Consider the following 16,480-nt stretch of genomic DNA (forward strand, 5'->3'; position numbering starts at 1 on the left):
CTTTTTAATAGCTGAGTAGTACTCCATTGTGTAAATGTACCATAATTTCTGTATCCATTCCTCTGTTGAGGGACATCTGGGTTCTTTCCAGCTTCTGGCATGTATGGTTTCCTAAGCCAAACAGTGCAACTTGTCCCTCCTCTTAGTCTACTCCCATACTGACTAACAAAGTACATTTACTGCACTTGAGACGTGGAATGATTAGCACTTTCCCTAATGAGAACCTGCAGTATTTGTCTGCAAGAATGGTCAGGTGGATACAGAGCATGTGGAAGAAGTAGGAGACAGACTCGGGTTTTCCACACTTGGTTGACTTTGACTTGGGATTTTCTTGGCAGAATCACTTGGTTTTGAATCTATTGTCATTAGGAGAGAAAAAAATGGTTCCTCACTGAATACAAATGCTCCTGAAAAAAAAAGAATAACTGTTTCATTTTAATTTTTAATTTCCTTTGCTTCTATTCTGTTCCCTTACACTCACAAGTTTTCTCACTAATCAATTGCCAGCAATTTTACACATTACAAAAATATAGGGCATTTTATGTGATCTTGATTCTCAGGCCCCTGTCAATACCTTGGAAGCCCCATGATTGCCAAGACACCGATGAAAGTTAATAAGTTAATTTCTTAGTACATTGGTTCCTCAGTAGCTAGTGTCCGAATAAATTTATTGTACACTTAGAAGAAGACCTATGCACAGCGTTTTTTCCTGATCTCTAGAATTATCTCTCACTCCACAGGACAAGTGGAACCACACCTACTTTCTAAAGACGTCTCTGCAGCCACAAGAGCTATTGCAACAACTCTGAATGTGGAAATCACTGCAAATAACTCAAAACCATAGAAACTGCTATGCTTAGAATTTTGGGGTTTCTGCTTATCTAAGCTAATTATTTCAAAAGTCAGAGTTTCGACACAATGTTTATTCTGTCAACAGTTTAGGTCACTGTTAGGGTTTTTGGACTGTACTTGTGTTTCCCAGTAGTATAAAGAAGGACGCTTTGGATGTTCACACAAACCCCTGCTTAGGGTGTGAGTCTTTGGTTTCTATAGCCATTCAGAGCTTAGGTTCCTGAGCACAACTAGGTCAATTTGAAGGTAAGTGATCTAATGATTTCTATTTCAATTTTAATATTTCAAAATTGTAGATCATGTTTCCAAGAGACTCCCCATGTCAAGGAGAAAGTATACTTCTCAGACTATCAGTGTTTCTTTGTCTTTCTTTTGAACTAAGAAATATCTACTTTGCTTAAATTTCAAAAGAACCAAAGGTTCATAGACTTTGAGTCTCTTGTGAGTTAAACCGCAGTAAAAGGAAGAGCAGACACATGCTTCAGCCAAGGTTAGCTATGTGTCTGGACTCCAAGCCTACAATTAGCAGTGGTAAGTATCCTTTTTAGAGCCTCTGGGACCCCATAGGATAAAATGTGAGCTCTAAGAGGTTCAAGAAGTCTGCAAACAGATGAAAATGGAAAGATAAACTGTAGCATCTGCTGAGTTCTGTCAGGCCAGGTGCACTGAACTGCCCTGCAGATATGTTGTTTATGAGAGTAATGTGTACCTAAAGGTGATGGGAAACTGTGAACTTCCTTCTCAACCAGGATTCTCTAATGGTCACCAAGCCATCTTCAATGGTTCAGTGAGACTGTTGACTTCTGGAGAGGTCAAGAGGGTAGAGCAATTACCAGAAAACTGCAAAAACAGCTGCCCTTGTACTGTGAGCCCAGATTAGAAGTTGTTTCTCAATGATTCTCAATAATTCTCCCTCTCCCTCTCCCTCTCTTTCTCTCTCTCTCTCTCTCTCTCTCTCTCTCTCTCTCTCTCTCTCTCTCTCTCTCTCTCTCTCTCTCTCTCTCTCTCTCTCCAATCAATTCTACTGAACATTTGTTAATTTATATTTCCATTAAAAATATGTGCCACTGAGTCAAATATTTACATTAACTATTAGCTACCCTTAAAGTGTTTAAAGAAATTAAGAATCAGCAAACAAGGAACTATATGATAATATATGTTGAATGATGATAACATTAAATTAAAGAGACACTTTTCTTTGTATGAGAATTCCTCTTTTAACAACAACAAAAAAATCACCCTTTTTCCCCCTAATTTACTTATCTTAGTACCCAAGAAAGACACTCAGGACCTTGTACATACATGCAAGACAAGCAGTCAAATGCTGTGGCACTAATTGACATGCAAACCCAATAACCTTTCATCAAAACAAAATTGTTATAAAAGGAGAAGTTGACAGCCAGTTTTGTAACTAGTGTCATCAAATAAGTTGGGAGTCACCATCTTTTTTATATTCCCCTAGCAGATGTACGATCAAATAATAGATCAGAATATTTTATGTAAGCTCTGTCCTGGAAACTTTGATGATAATTGTGAAGAAAATCCACCTCTGATTTCAAACATCTACAAATCAAAGCAGATGGTATTTACTAAGAACTGAGGCCTAGTGATGTCACACATTGCCAATTATCCCAACCATTTCCATACTAAGTATACAAAATTAAGAGTTTGTTTTCTTTCTAATATGTATAGGGAGATTTTAGAAAGAATATATCTCTGCAAAGAATGATTCTTTAAGACTTGCAAGCATTTACATGGATAAATCACCCACATTTTCTCTGATCTCTCTCATCCCTGTGCTTTTAAGATGCTGAGGCAAAAACAAACAAAACAGGAAATATGAATTACCAGGGAACAACAGTGAATAGGCAAGTTGAGTGATCTGTAAAGGAGACCTGATTTGACTATCAAAATAAACTAGGGCTACAGAAGCTTATGAGTTGGGTTAAAAGAGACTAGCCAAAAAACATGAGGAAGATCTTCAATGTCTGCCTACCCTTTGCTGACAGAGACAATGGCTTCCATTTCTCTGTATCATGTTCACAGCCCACCAGGATCAGATACACAAATGCAAGTAGAATGCCATTAACATTGAAGACTGTATTCAACATGTGGCCCTTTCCTCTGATCTGTCAGATAAGATAAAAAAAAAAAAAGTCTAGCAAGAAAGTCCTCATTTCTGAGTCCATTAGAGAAACAATTCTGACACCCACCGTTGGCTTAAAATAAAATCCATTGTCCCATTGTATTGTTGCTGACATATCCTTTTATCACAAATAAGAAATGTAAGCTCATTACATTAAAATATAAGCAGAAAATAATCCTCTGAGACAGTTAAAAGAACTATAATTCAGTAGGATAATTGGGCAATATTAAAAATTGTATGTTTGCAACATACTTGCTGTCTTCATGGATATGCATCTAAAGTGTACTAACACCTAATTACAGAGTTGTGGCAATTGCTTATACTGAATTTTCACAATGATGATAATTGTTAAACACAATTGAGGAATAAAACTATGTAGCCAACAACAGTGAATAGAAATAGCCAGCACTGGGGCCTAAGCCTGTAATTCTAGCCATAAGAAGTCTGAGGCAAGAGGATAGGAAGTTTCAGATCAAATTGAGCTAGTTAAGTGAGTTCAAGGCTAAAATGGGTGAATTGGCAAGACCTTATCTCTAAATAGCATATCAAAAGAGATCTGGAGACATAGATAGTGGTAGAATATTTGTTTAACATGCATTGGTTTAATGTATAGTACCAGAAAACAAAACAAAAATTAAGGACATAAATATTTCCCTATTAATAGGAAAGATATTATGTCTTGAAAAACCTAAGCAGCATAATATGACTTCTTCTGCTGTGCTTGCATACATATAGCTAGGGTGTGTCCATATATTTTTATTGACATATAACAAGACATGTAACTATTAGTTTTTGTTAGAAATAAATAAGCTGAGACATAATGAAGGTAAGTGAATGTCATTTTTTGTTTTAGATGAAAGTTACTATATTAACTGCAAGAGCATATATTGTATTCATTATTAGAGCAAATTCAAATTGTGAATGTCAGGAACTAGTGGTGACTTTTAAATAACTCCAGATACTCCCACAGCACACCAAGAGAACACACACACATCCTGATTTTTATTCAAGCATTAGTCATGTAAATCTTTCTTGTACTCAGGGTAGTATAACTCTGGACATCCCAATGTTCCAGTAATCTGATAATTAATATTGCTAGAAAATTGGCAAAAGAATGCACTTCATTCAAGAGTCAAGCATTTTGAATCAGCTCATAGCATGCTGCCTCAATTGTACCTCCTTGAACTTCACTGTCAGTGATATAGAGAAGCGTGGTTCTTTCTCTCTTTTTTTAATTGAAAAATAGATTATTTGCTAATCTAGATTTCCTTTTCCCCTACCCCTCCCAGTTCCTGCCTCCACTCCCATTCAGGTCCACGCCCTTTCTGTCTCTCTTCAGAAAACAAGCATCCACCTTTGGAATAATAACAAAATAGATTAAAACAGAGTTAATTAACTAATTGATTAATTAATTAAAATATGACAAAGCAAACAAGTAAAAGAACCAAAGAAAACACAAGAGATGCTGTGAATATAGCAGAATTTCATTAGGACTTATGAATTCTAGTCCTCAGGACTGAAGGCTCTAGGCACTAGCTCAAGTTCTCCATGTTCAATGAGTGTGTAGGTGTTGTCTTAAAAAATAGGGCTTTAATGTCATTTTGTGGAAAGTCACCAATAGCCTTGGCAGTACCTGGGTTGTTTAGGAATTCCTATGGTACCCCATTAACCAACAACTTAATTAGATATAGCATATTTCAAATACTGGAAATTTCATTTGGCGATGAGAAATTTCCAGCTGGGCTTCTGTTGCCCTCCTCCCCATTATTTGGCAATTTAATGTACATCACCTTCATATGTTTATATATTTTAGGAAGATTCTACTGTATTCAGTTTCCTTATGACTCATCAACTACCCCTTTGTTTTCCCATCCCATAATCCCTCCCTTGCCTGCTTTCCTTCCCCTCTCTGTTTGATCCTCTCATTCCTGTCTCCCCTTCTCCCCCATTCATAACTATCTACCATATTTCTTATCCTAGAGGACTCTAATGTGTATCACAGCTCTAACTTTCTATGAACCATCTATAAAGGACCAAGGCAGTGAACTCTTGCTTGAGCTCCCTACAGAGTAGCCTAGACTTCTCCCCCAGTTTCCAGAAAGTATGAAAAAACTGAGTGTACCCAAGCTAGCACAGCATAAAATGAGTGGCTATTCTGAGAAATATACTATAAAATTTTCAATATTTTCATGAATTAAGTGTCTTCCAAATACATACTACATAATGTATCTTGTTTATTATCACTAGTTATTATATATGAAGTATATATTTAGGTTATCACTCTGTTAATTTTTATCCTAAAAAAATCTTTTTAAAAATCACACTTATATGAATTCACATATGAATTTATAGATTAACTTGTCATGTGAAACCTAGAAGAATGAAAGATAAGTAAATCTCATTACTTACCTATCAGGGCATTCTATTTCAGGGTCTGGAGATTGTGGAAGCATGACCAGACATCTTACCTTGTGTTTAATTTTGCTGGTCATACTGATTGACAAGAGTAAAGCCTGTTTCTGTGACCACTACCCATGGACTCACTGGTCCAGCTGTTCTAAGTCCTGCAATTCTGGAACCCAGAGCAGACAGAGGTGGGTGTGAGATATTCAGAATATTCTGAAGGATATCAAGGATGGGATAAGCAATATCAAATAGATCTTACTGTGCAATGAAGAACAATTATATTTCAACTAAGAACTTAGTATATCAGTCAGGATTTGAGTTCTATTTTACATGAAGTTGAAATGAAGTTTCTACTTTTGTTCTTTCTGCAAAATTAAAGGACTTCATAAAAATGATTAAGAATCTATACAGGGTGTTTATCTTTAATTCCTTAAAGCATCACATAACTCTCTGCTTGCCTACAGTTAATGAGTTAATTATACAGAATTTTATAGTCATTAAACAAATCCAAACTGGACATCAACTGAACAGCACTGCTATTTCCTTGATTGTTGGCACAGTTGATATAGCAAGAAAATTGTGCTTACTTACCAATATTTAATAATTCAATCTTTTCACAATTCAGACTCCTCAACTATACATCTTGCTTGTATCCATTAGATTTTTCTGTGCTCTTTCTTGATTTGCTCACATGACTTAGAGAAATTTTAATCCAGAAATATGGCTATTCTGGCAAGGGATCACACACAAAGACCTAGATCTGTGTGATCTGGATGAAATGCAGACATGCCACACACCTTTAATCCCTCTGCCTGTAATACTACAGACATGCCCTTAGTACACACCTTTAAGGTAAAATTAGTTTGTAGAAGGAAGAAGCCATGTTTGAAAGTGGTATGTAATTGAAGGGCAGACAACGTGATGAATCAGATAACCATTTGACAGAATAAGTCAGTGATAGGATATGCCTATCTCTTGTGAGAATAACACAGAAAAGAGAAGCTATTTAAGAGCACAGAGAGTCAGGCAATTGGGACTCAGTGCAGTGAGTACAGTGCAGTGGAGTTGAGTTCATTCATGAGATCATGCACTGCAGTGTAGGTCAACAGAGGCAGTTGAAGCCAGAGAATAAGGAGCCAGAAGAGTAAAACAAACTGCTAGAGTCAGTTTGCAGCCAAGCAGAGCAATTCATTTTTTTAAAAAATGAGAAAAGCCATATTAAATCAGTCCACCTGGGGAGGAGTATTTAACCAGAGCAGCCAAGTTGAACCAACCAGCCAAAGTTCAGGAAGAACTAGAAAGAGTGAGCTTATTCATCAGTAAGCCTCCAAGACAATTACATCAGGCGACTAAAAGTCACTTGTACTACATGACTTAAGAGAAAAAACACATAGTTCACATTGTTTACTATTATACTTCTTTTAGAGAATTATTTTTAAAAAGTATTTTTCTGTATCTCATTAAATTTACCAATTGACTTCCAATAAACAGTCCATGAAGTATGCGAAGAGACTCTTCTTCAAGAGTCATTCTAGCGTTCTCAACTGCCTTCTAGAGAGAAGGAGATGTAGTCCATCCCTCTCAGCTGCGCGCTGTCAAGCTCCTCCCTGGGTTCTCAAGCTCTCTTCAATCTTTAGTTTTCACTGCTTTCATATAGCAGTATATTCCTTTCCATTTCTACTTAGGGAATTTACATCAGTATTGTGAATTTTCTCCCTGATGTCAATATCCTAATCCAACTCAAACATTCCATTTTGTGTCAGCATCTTTCAAACATAGAGTAATTCATGAACAACCTTTATACTTAGAAGGGCTTCTTGTGTGGCTTAATGATTGGCCATCACTGTCTTGAAATTCTCCACTTTTGACTCTCCTTTTCATTATGATCTTGAGCTCTGTAAGGTTGTACAAACTATCCATGCACCATCCTTCCTGATGTCTATGATAATGTTATATTCTTATTCTTGGTAGGTAATGCCATACAATATTTTATTATTGATGTGAAGGCACTGTGAAAACACTGACTTTGAGTAACTTTTTCTCACTGTTACAGACGAATAGTAGTGAACAATTACTATCGGGAAAACTCATGTGATAAGCTTTGTATCAAGCAGGAGACCAGAAAGTGCAACTTGCAGACATGTCCCATCAACTGTGTCCTAGGAGACTATGGGACATGGTCAGACTGTGACCCTTGTACTGAAAAACAGGTATGTGAGCCACAGACATACCCAAATAATCTGAGTCCCAAGTAAGTGTCAGTATCCCATAACAGATTCAGTATAAGAGACATTGAATTTTTGAAAATACATTGTCCTAATTTTCATTAGAGGAAAATTGTGTTTAGTGGTGATGGTGGCAGTGGTGATGGTGATAGGGTTCTATTACATGAACTTTGGACATATGAACACCAAAAGGAAAGTCCACCTCTGATCATACCACACTTATCCATATCGGAACCCCACTGACTTCTCCTGAGACTTCTGAAAGCAAAAATAAATGCTAAAAACTTCTGCTTTTATCCAGTGCTTAAAACTAAACTGAAATAAGGGAAATAAGTCAAGATCCTGACCCTTTGTTCTTCCTCTAAACTCTGTTTACCCTTCAGAAAGTCCCTTAACTTGTTTATTTTTTCCAGCTGCAGTATTTACCCAGCTCTTAGGCATTCCTGTAAAGGCCACATCATATGACCAACATTAACCTCAGTCAGAGTCCTGTGTTCCCAACAGCTACACATTACAGAGGAAGAAGAAACTTCATTTGTGGAAGACAAACTCCGAGAACTGTGCTGGTTCCCTTAAGTCAATCATGAAAACCGCATCCTAGTTTATGTTTATATACAGCGTATGTTCCAGCTCCTTAGGGGACTAAGTATTTTGACCAAGAATGTACCATTAATTAATACCGGATCTGTATTTTGAACTCAGGCTTTCCTGGAATTTAAGTCAGCACCGGCTAATTCTGTCATATTTCTACCCTCACTCTCCATTTTCCTCCTCATCAAAATGTGTCAAAGTGTGGCGAATATGTCAAATCAGTTTCCATAGTGACTACTTTCTGATGCAAAAACATCTCAAGAACCTTTCCCATTTGTCACTTGACACTGTCAGAGATATAAAAGGACTATTTTATTGCCTGCACCCAGGAGACCCTCAGTAAACACTTTTGCATTTGCTGTTGGTGTAATTTAGAAATCATATGATTTCGGAGTGAGGAAAAGCCTTCTCATTTTTCACTCTGGGAAACTGAGGCAAACCAAGTGCTGATTTACTAAAAAGATGCACTATAATGAAATTGAGGGGAAGTATTAGTGCAGTCCAGGTACTGTCACGATGGGAAAGATTACAACTGTGACTGACAAGGACATCCTAGGATGGATTCTTACTTTGACTTTGGTATTGCTTTGAAATTATTCACTCACCCTTACTTCTCTTTCAGGTTAAAGTTAAATCTGTCCTGCGCCCAAGTCAGTTTGGGGGGCAACCATGCACAGAGCCCCTGGTGACCTTTCAACCATGTGTCCCCTCCAAGCTCTGCAAAATTGAAGAGACTAAGTGCAAGAATAAATTCCTCTGTGACAGTGGTAATATATTCTGCTAAAAAATTCAGTCTCCACTAAAAATACTGACTGCCAGGAAAAGCTATGAAAGAAAAATCCTTCCCCATTGTAAGCATTCAGGGGACTGTTGTTATGTTACAAATTACCCAGGCACTCAGGTGTGAAATTAGCTTTCGAGACTTAATAATCTTGACCAGTTCCCTGATACGTTTGCTTAAGTAACAGTGTTCAAAGCCCTACTTTATTATAGCGGTGGAGAGGGAAAGAAGAGGACAAAAGAAAAGACAGTAGCAGATTGTTTAACAAATAGATATTAATACCACAAATCTATAATGAGGATTACCCAAAAGTGATGAGACAGGGGGTGGGGGTGGGGGACAGGAAAATGGCTCAGTGGATGAAGTAGCTTGCAGCCAGCCTCATAACATGAATTCCACTCCAAGCGCCTCCGTTATAGAGAACTGCTGATAGTTACTCTGATCATGTTCATCTGGCATGTACATGCGCGCGCACGCACACACACACACACACACACAAATAAAAACACATACACATACTCTACATAAAATAAACAAACACATAAATAAATAATAAATGAATCAATGCAAAACCAGTTTAAATAATAAGTGACAGACCTTTTTTTAACCGTTGAAACAAGACTGATGAGATATTATTATGTCATGTGAATCTTAAATAAATTTTCATGATTGGTCCTCAAAGGTTGTCCCCCACAATAATTAAAAGTCATGTTGGTTTAAATGTTATCAGCATTAGGTATAAAGTATCCTAAGATTTGTAAGAACTGATATTTAAGTTACATTAGAATACAGTCAAGTCTTAAATACTTTAATCATAGGGACTCATCTGTTGATTACTAGCTCACTAACTCCTACCATTTTGAACAGTTTAGATGTAATTTCTACAATGCTTCAGCAAACATCCAAATAACCAAGGTCGATGTTACAGTTGTCTGGTCTATCTTGCTATCAGTCAACTGTCAACCCTCCTACATCAATATATGTGCTTGTATCAACTCGTGTGTGTGTGTGTGTGTGTGTGTGTGTGTGTGTGTGTGTGTGTGTATGTGAGTGTGAGTGTGTATGTGCAAGCATGTAGGCCAGTGAATCCTATTTACAAAAATGAACTCAAGTCAATTTTGGCATCTGAGCCATAGTTCTTTGATCTTCTACATAAAAAACCAATTGTAGTTATAAAAAAGAAAGAAATTTCACATGGATAAGCCCCAGATTGCTTCTCTGTGCTAGCAAAATTTTATGTAATAGTAACTAGGAAGTTTTAGATTTTATAGATAGTTGCCTTAAGACCTCAGAACTAAAATTCTCCCTTTCTTACGCTCTGCTCTTGACCTTAGTCTCTGCCAGCTTCTTCTAAATACAGATGAAAGTGTTAGTGTCAGGGTTTTTTCCTAACCTAGAAAATGAGGGTACATTTTGGGTTCAGAGATAGACCTTGTACCTTCATGATGAGGTCACATCACAAATTAACTTAAGAGAAGATAATAAAAATTTTGATGGAATTGGCTGAGAATAATCCAGACATGAACATTACATCCAAAATCCTAAAATCAAAATTTACAACTGAAGTGCAGCTCTTACAGGTTTTAAATGCAGTTATTATAGTGAACAACTGAGAGGCTTTATTCAGCAGACCTATGAAATTGGATGTAGAAGAGGTCTATGTAGATAAAATGTTCATGAGCCTACAAAAGCCTTAGAGTCACATAGTGATCACTAATGCACTATGGCAAATTTAAGGCAAGTCTGCAGCTGCGGCTGCTGTATTCCAGGTCAACAGCATTATGTCCACAGCCACTGTTTAAAGACTGGAATGACAAGATGGTTCAGCATCCTGATGAGCAACCAGAGTTCATTCTCTGAGAATTACATGGTAGAGAGAGAACCAAGTCCTGCAAATTGTCTTCCATTCTCATGTACCCCACTACCCATGGCTGCTGCACCATCGTCCCTCCAATAAAAACTAATTAAGATTTATAATAAAATTAATACTTAAAACATGCAAATTATCACAATGTCTGTAATTGTTGGTAAGCTGTTGTGTCCATATTTTCTGATTGAGTGATTTGAGGCAAGATGATATTTAGTCTGTTTAAGACTCAGTCTTGGCTTTCAGTCTTCTCAGAATCCTCAAGGCTACAATACCATTTTAATATTTGTATGGAATTTTGAGCCTTACCATGGCACTAGATGTAATAGAGTATGCCAGTTTACCCCCCAGGGTTCTAATTTTAAACAATGAATAAAAAAATTATCTAGTCTTTCAGGAATTTATAAAAATAATATGCAATCACAATAACACAGTCAGTCTAATTTAAAAACAAAGGTTTATAATGTCTAAATGACTACCTGGAGCCAACTAGCGATCTGTTTTATCCACGATTTCAATTTTGTGATTACAGTCACTCATGGTCAGCTACAGTCTGATATTTTGAATAAAACAAAGTCCAGAATTAAATAATTGTATCTTTTAAATTCTATGTCAGAAGAGAGCAAGGAAACTGTGTGTCACCCCACCATGTCCTTCCCATGCTACTGATCACCTCTTTGTTTTGCATTCCACAACATACACTACCTGCCCATTGTGTCAGTTATAAGATCACTGCAACAGTCAGCTGTAGCAGCACACCTGATCATCAACACTTATTTTACTTATAAATGGTCCCTAAGTACAAGGGCTGTGGTGATATCAATTCATGTGAGCCCAAAAGAAGCATGAAGTGTCAAGATGGAAGTTCTCGACTTAAAGAACTTAAGAAAATAGTATACTGAGGAGGGTAAGACCCAGGGTAGGAAAAAGCTAGTGTCTGTGCACTTGTAAAGAAGGGAAAATAAACTAGACTAGCATAGCTGTCTCATCTCAAACTACAGGGGTTTGGGACGAAATGTATGATGGGAACTTGAGGCATGAATTACAGGACTTTGTGCTCCCTAAAGTCTAGACATGTGACAAGTCTTGTGAATTGTCCCTCACAGGTAAGAGGGACTACTGCATATGTATTCACTAACCTTAATAAATTCTGAAGCATTCAAACTGCTCTTCAACTTCCCATCCCCCACTTTGGTATAGGCTTCAATCATAGCTCATAATGTCACCTCCTTCCTGCTTCTTATTCCATTGAGTTGGTATTGCCTACGGTCATTCTCAGCTGTGTCCCACCTTGCCTATGTAACCCTTGTCCTCTATTACTAAACACTACTCCAAAAGTATCTTGCTTCTTTCATCTCAGCACTTGTCGACATATCCCTTCCAATGTCTAGAAGTGTCAAAGCATAGTTAAAAAAACAAAAACAAAAGCAAACAAACAAACAAAAAAACAAAAAACATGTGTTTTCCATGAGTATCCTTAGAGCTATCTAAGAAAATATAATGCCTCTCTAAAAGGAAACACTACCCCAAACTGGATTTTTTCTTCAATATGTTAGCACCAAGAGCAGTACTTTAAAAATGCATCATAAGTCAGAATGGCCCTCCTCTCTGTTTCAAATTAAATAGCCCGTTCTCTTCTCTTTACCAAAAAAAGACTAAAAATACATAAAAACAAAAACCCTAGACTTTATACATTACACTATAATGTACAGTTTCCTAAAAGTAACTTCTTCTGGTTTATATCTTAAAATTGACAGAAATCCAATCCCATCTTTTAGTTCTGTATGATTATGATCATAGCCATGATTATAATAGCTGTCTACAGAACATAAGACAAGATCTTGAATAATCTAAAGAAGACAGTTAATTTTGAATATGCCTTATAACTAGAAGTTATTAACCAAACTCAGTGAAACTAAGTGTTTGCAGAAGTCCTTTGTAGTAATAAGAAATTTAATTCAGCAAATACTCAAGTCCCCATGCCAAGCATGATTTAGTCTAATTAGTGGAACACAGTGTAAGGGAATCACCTGACACAGCTTCTCAAGCTGGTAATCTCCAGGAAGATGTATATGAGATGAAGATTAGATGTCTGGCTTCTTCCACGCAACATAAACTTTTAGAGATTTGGAGATGTATTGTTTGCACAAGTAGATTCCAAAAGTAATTGGGTTTTTTTGGGGTTTTTTTTGTTTTTTGGGTTTTTTTTAATATTTTTATTAGGTATTTTCCTCATTTACATTTCCAGTGCTATCCCAAAAGTCCCCCATACCCTCCCCCCACCAAGTAATTGTTTTAAAACAAAAATAATGTAGACTCTACCTAGAAATCAAAACAAAATTCTGAACCTGTTACTACTCGCTTTCTTCAAACCAATATCTCTGTAGAAAGCTCACTATAATGTAAATTTAAAATTCTCTTTGGAGAAAAAGAAGAAAATTCTCTTCTTGAAAATATACCAAATGCAACTAAATAATCTTACAGTAACTCTTAGACACTCAAGCCCTAAAGGTGACATCAGTTTATCACTTCACTTCATATATCCCTCATACCTTACCTGCAACATTCTCTTGACATTTTAAACATTTGTGTCTCACCTGAATAAATGCTTTCCTGAGTAATAACACATTGGTGATGCTGTGGTGTGCTTTCTTGACCAGGGCGCTGTATTCCCAGCAAGTTAGAATGCAATGGAGAGAATGACTGTGGAGACAATTCAGATGAAAGGAACTGTGGGAGGACAAAGCCAGTGTGCCCACAGATAAACACGCCCATCCCTAGTGTGCAGCTGATGGGCACTGGGTATGTAACATCCTTTTATAATTTTGGAAAGAAAGTGTATCTTGGAAATAGTGGGAGGCATGTCAACAACAGAACTATAGAAAGTACACAAAGTCATGAAAAGTAAGCAACTTGCTGTTGTATGATGTTCGGGTCATTGAAGAAATTGATCAGGAAAAAGAGAACATTGCTTATGGTTGTATTTATAAGTCAACATCCCAAAAGGAAAATCCATCTGGTTTTGGCACGAGAGGGTAGGACAGGGTAAATAATGGAGGGAGGATGGGAGGAGAAAATGGAGGAAAGGAGGGAGAGAGAGAGGAGAAGAGACAGAAAAAGAGATAGAGAGAAAGAGACAGAAACAGACAGAGAGAGCTCCTCATCACCTTCAAGTGGGAGACTCTCCTTAGGAACAGCACTGGGCTCCTCCAATGTCACTTCATCTTCATCAATACCTAAGCCTAGCTTGATCATATAGTTGATCATGTGGCAAAGAGTTAGAGTTCCTATTGGAAAGCCTGTGCCTTCTGTTGTCCCCCACTCCCATAGTTCTTTCTCCCTCTCCCACCTAGTTTCTCTCTCTCTCTCTCCTTCCCTCCCCCTCTCTCTCCCCCTCCTCCTCCTCCTCCTCCTCCTCCTTCTTCTTCTTCTTCTCTCTCTCTCTCTCTCTCTCTCTCTCTCTCTCTCTCTCTCTCTCTCTCTCTCTCTCTCTCTCTCTCTCTCTCTCTCTCTCTCTCTCTCTCCCTCTCTGCTGCTATCTAATGACTGCTTCCTTCTCTACTTTTCCTGTGTCTAAGGCAGAAAAAAATCCCCTCCCCCTCCTCCTCTCCTGACAACAAGGTTGTGAGGATTGTTTTGTTTTGTTTAATTCTGATATTTAAGTATTCTAAACAGAAACAAGAAGAAAGAAGGGAGGGATGGGGGAGAGAGGAAAGGAAGGAAGAGGAGCTAAACATTCATAAAAATAAAGAATTATTATGACCAAGTGAAGATGTAGAATAAGATGTGTGTCATTGTGGCCTGAGATTCCCTCCCCTAGACAGTATGATTTATGGATAGGTCAGTGCTTCTCAGACAGAACAACCTTCTGGTCTTACCTTAAAAATGAGAAACTGAACTTCAGGAGGTTTAATTAAGTATGCCAAGTTGTGAATGGTGGGACTAGAACTCAAGGAGAGATTTATCAACCAAATTTGTTTCTATAACCCCACAGCAGCACCACTTAGAGAAACTATGAAGGAAATCTGAGACCTGGCAGCCCTTGTTGACTGGGACTCAAAAATCCTCATGTTGCTATTTCAGGAGGGCACCTACGTTTAGCAAGGGGATCTATATTCTTTAAGCTGTGCCTATGTTTTCAAATAATTTAAAGACTATGAAAGGAGTCAAAGAAAAAGGAACTGAACCTCAGTTTGAAACATAAGAGAAAATGTATAAAGATAATCTTCCTTTTCCCCTATTCCCATGATGAACCCAACACTTTAATTTGGGGTCAGGACACCAATTAGCTGTCAGGTTCTATTGCTTCATACTGGAATTTTAAAGCATTTAACTCATCTTGGACTGGAGAAAGGACTCGGTGTGTAAAAGCAATGGCTGCCCATGCCTGGCCACCTGAGTCTGGACCCCCAGAACAGAACACATGTAAGACTCAGGTGTGTCAGAGGCAGGAGACTGCTATATGCTTACAAGCCAAATACTTTGGAGTTTGCAATGCAGAATAAGCAACAAGAAAGACCCAGTCTCAAAAACAGAGGAAGGACAGAGTGAACTCTTAAAACTTGTCCTCTGACTCACACGTGTATGCCATAGCATGCCACTGTGCACAAGTGCAAAATGAAGATTCTAAGTCTTTAAATTTAATTTAAAATAAATCCCTCAGTGATGTTTTCAACATTACTTTTTTTGCCACAGTTGCATAACACAGAATCCTGCGTCTGAAAGGCTATCAGCAATGCCATTATAGCCTCATTTGATTTACAACAAAAACCAGTAACCACTGGGCCCAGCTCCAGAACACTTGTGAAATACAAAAGACATTAGCCTGGAATGAGGGAAGTTGGCTTCCGCATGTATTTCTGCATTAACTATCACAACCAAGTTATTTAATATCATGGGCCTCAGTTTCCCCATATGTATCCCGTGTGACTACAAACTGATCTGTGGTACGGCCCTAAGACTTTCTGTTTCCCACTCACAGGAGAGTGTTTTGATGTCTTTATTTTATTTTTTTTTAATCAACGGGTAGAAATATCTTCCCTATTATCTTTTCCCTGCAAGAAAATCCCAGACCCCAAATGCCCACTGATGATCACAGTGTTCCTGATGCTCTGATTTTCAAGAGTTTGTTATGTTCCTAATGGAAGGAACATTACTTTGGCAGGCAAACTGTGTGGCCTTCTGACAACCAGAACTGTTGTCTCTAGGCTTCTTAGAAATGAACAGAGGCTGCCAACTCAAGGACAGCCAGTCCTCTCTGTTCTCCCCTGAGGGAGAGACTTGAGATTTACTATAACTTCTTTCTAATCAGCTGGCCTAAGTGTCTCAGCCTCCTTCTTCAGGCTTCCAGTAATTTTCTGCCCACAAAAGATATATTTTAGACATCTGGCTATTTTTTAAAATTACCTCTTTCTGAGAAAGAAAATTAGCAATACAATATTTCCAACATCAATCACTAAGCCCCATACCTACAGCGAGTGTCACACAAGATGAACGTGTGTGGTTCATTTTCTTTTTCTTTTTTTTTTAATTAGGTATTTTCCTCAATTACATTCCCAATGCTATCTAAAAAGTCCCCAATACACTACCCCCCAGTCCCCCCCCCACCCCCA

The 16,480-nt window shown here is 37.7% G+C and overlaps 1 protein-coding gene and 1 long non-coding RNA gene across 2 annotated transcripts in view; one reads left to right on the top strand and one right to left on the bottom strand.

Moving 5' to 3' along the window:
• The window catches only part of LOC110310602, a 274,028-nt gene that overhangs the window by 168,149 nt on the left and 89,399 nt on the right, over nucleotides 1-16,480 (bottom strand). The window lies entirely within an intron of this gene.
• C6 (complement C6) overlaps nucleotides 966-16,480 on the top strand; it is a 73,941-nt gene continuing 58,426 nt past the window's right edge. Inside the window, exons 1-5 of the mRNA XM_021183668.2 lie at nucleotides 966-1,098; nucleotides 5,430-5,592; nucleotides 7,458-7,614; nucleotides 8,843-8,987; nucleotides 13,529-13,670. Coding sequence (XP_021039327.1) covers nucleotides 5,450-5,592; nucleotides 7,458-7,614; nucleotides 8,843-8,987; nucleotides 13,529-13,670 — 587 coding nt within the window. The 5' untranslated portion in view covers nucleotides 966-1,098; nucleotides 5,430-5,449. The remainder of the gene's footprint in view (nucleotides 1,099-5,429; nucleotides 5,593-7,457; nucleotides 7,615-8,842; nucleotides 8,988-13,528; nucleotides 13,671-16,480) is intronic.

Source organism: Mus caroli, chromosome 15 (genome assembly GCF_900094665.2).
Source record: "Mus caroli chromosome 15, CAROLI_EIJ_v1.1, whole genome shotgun sequence".
Classification (NCBI taxonomy): Eukaryota; Metazoa; Chordata; class Mammalia; order Rodentia; family Muridae; genus Mus; species Mus caroli.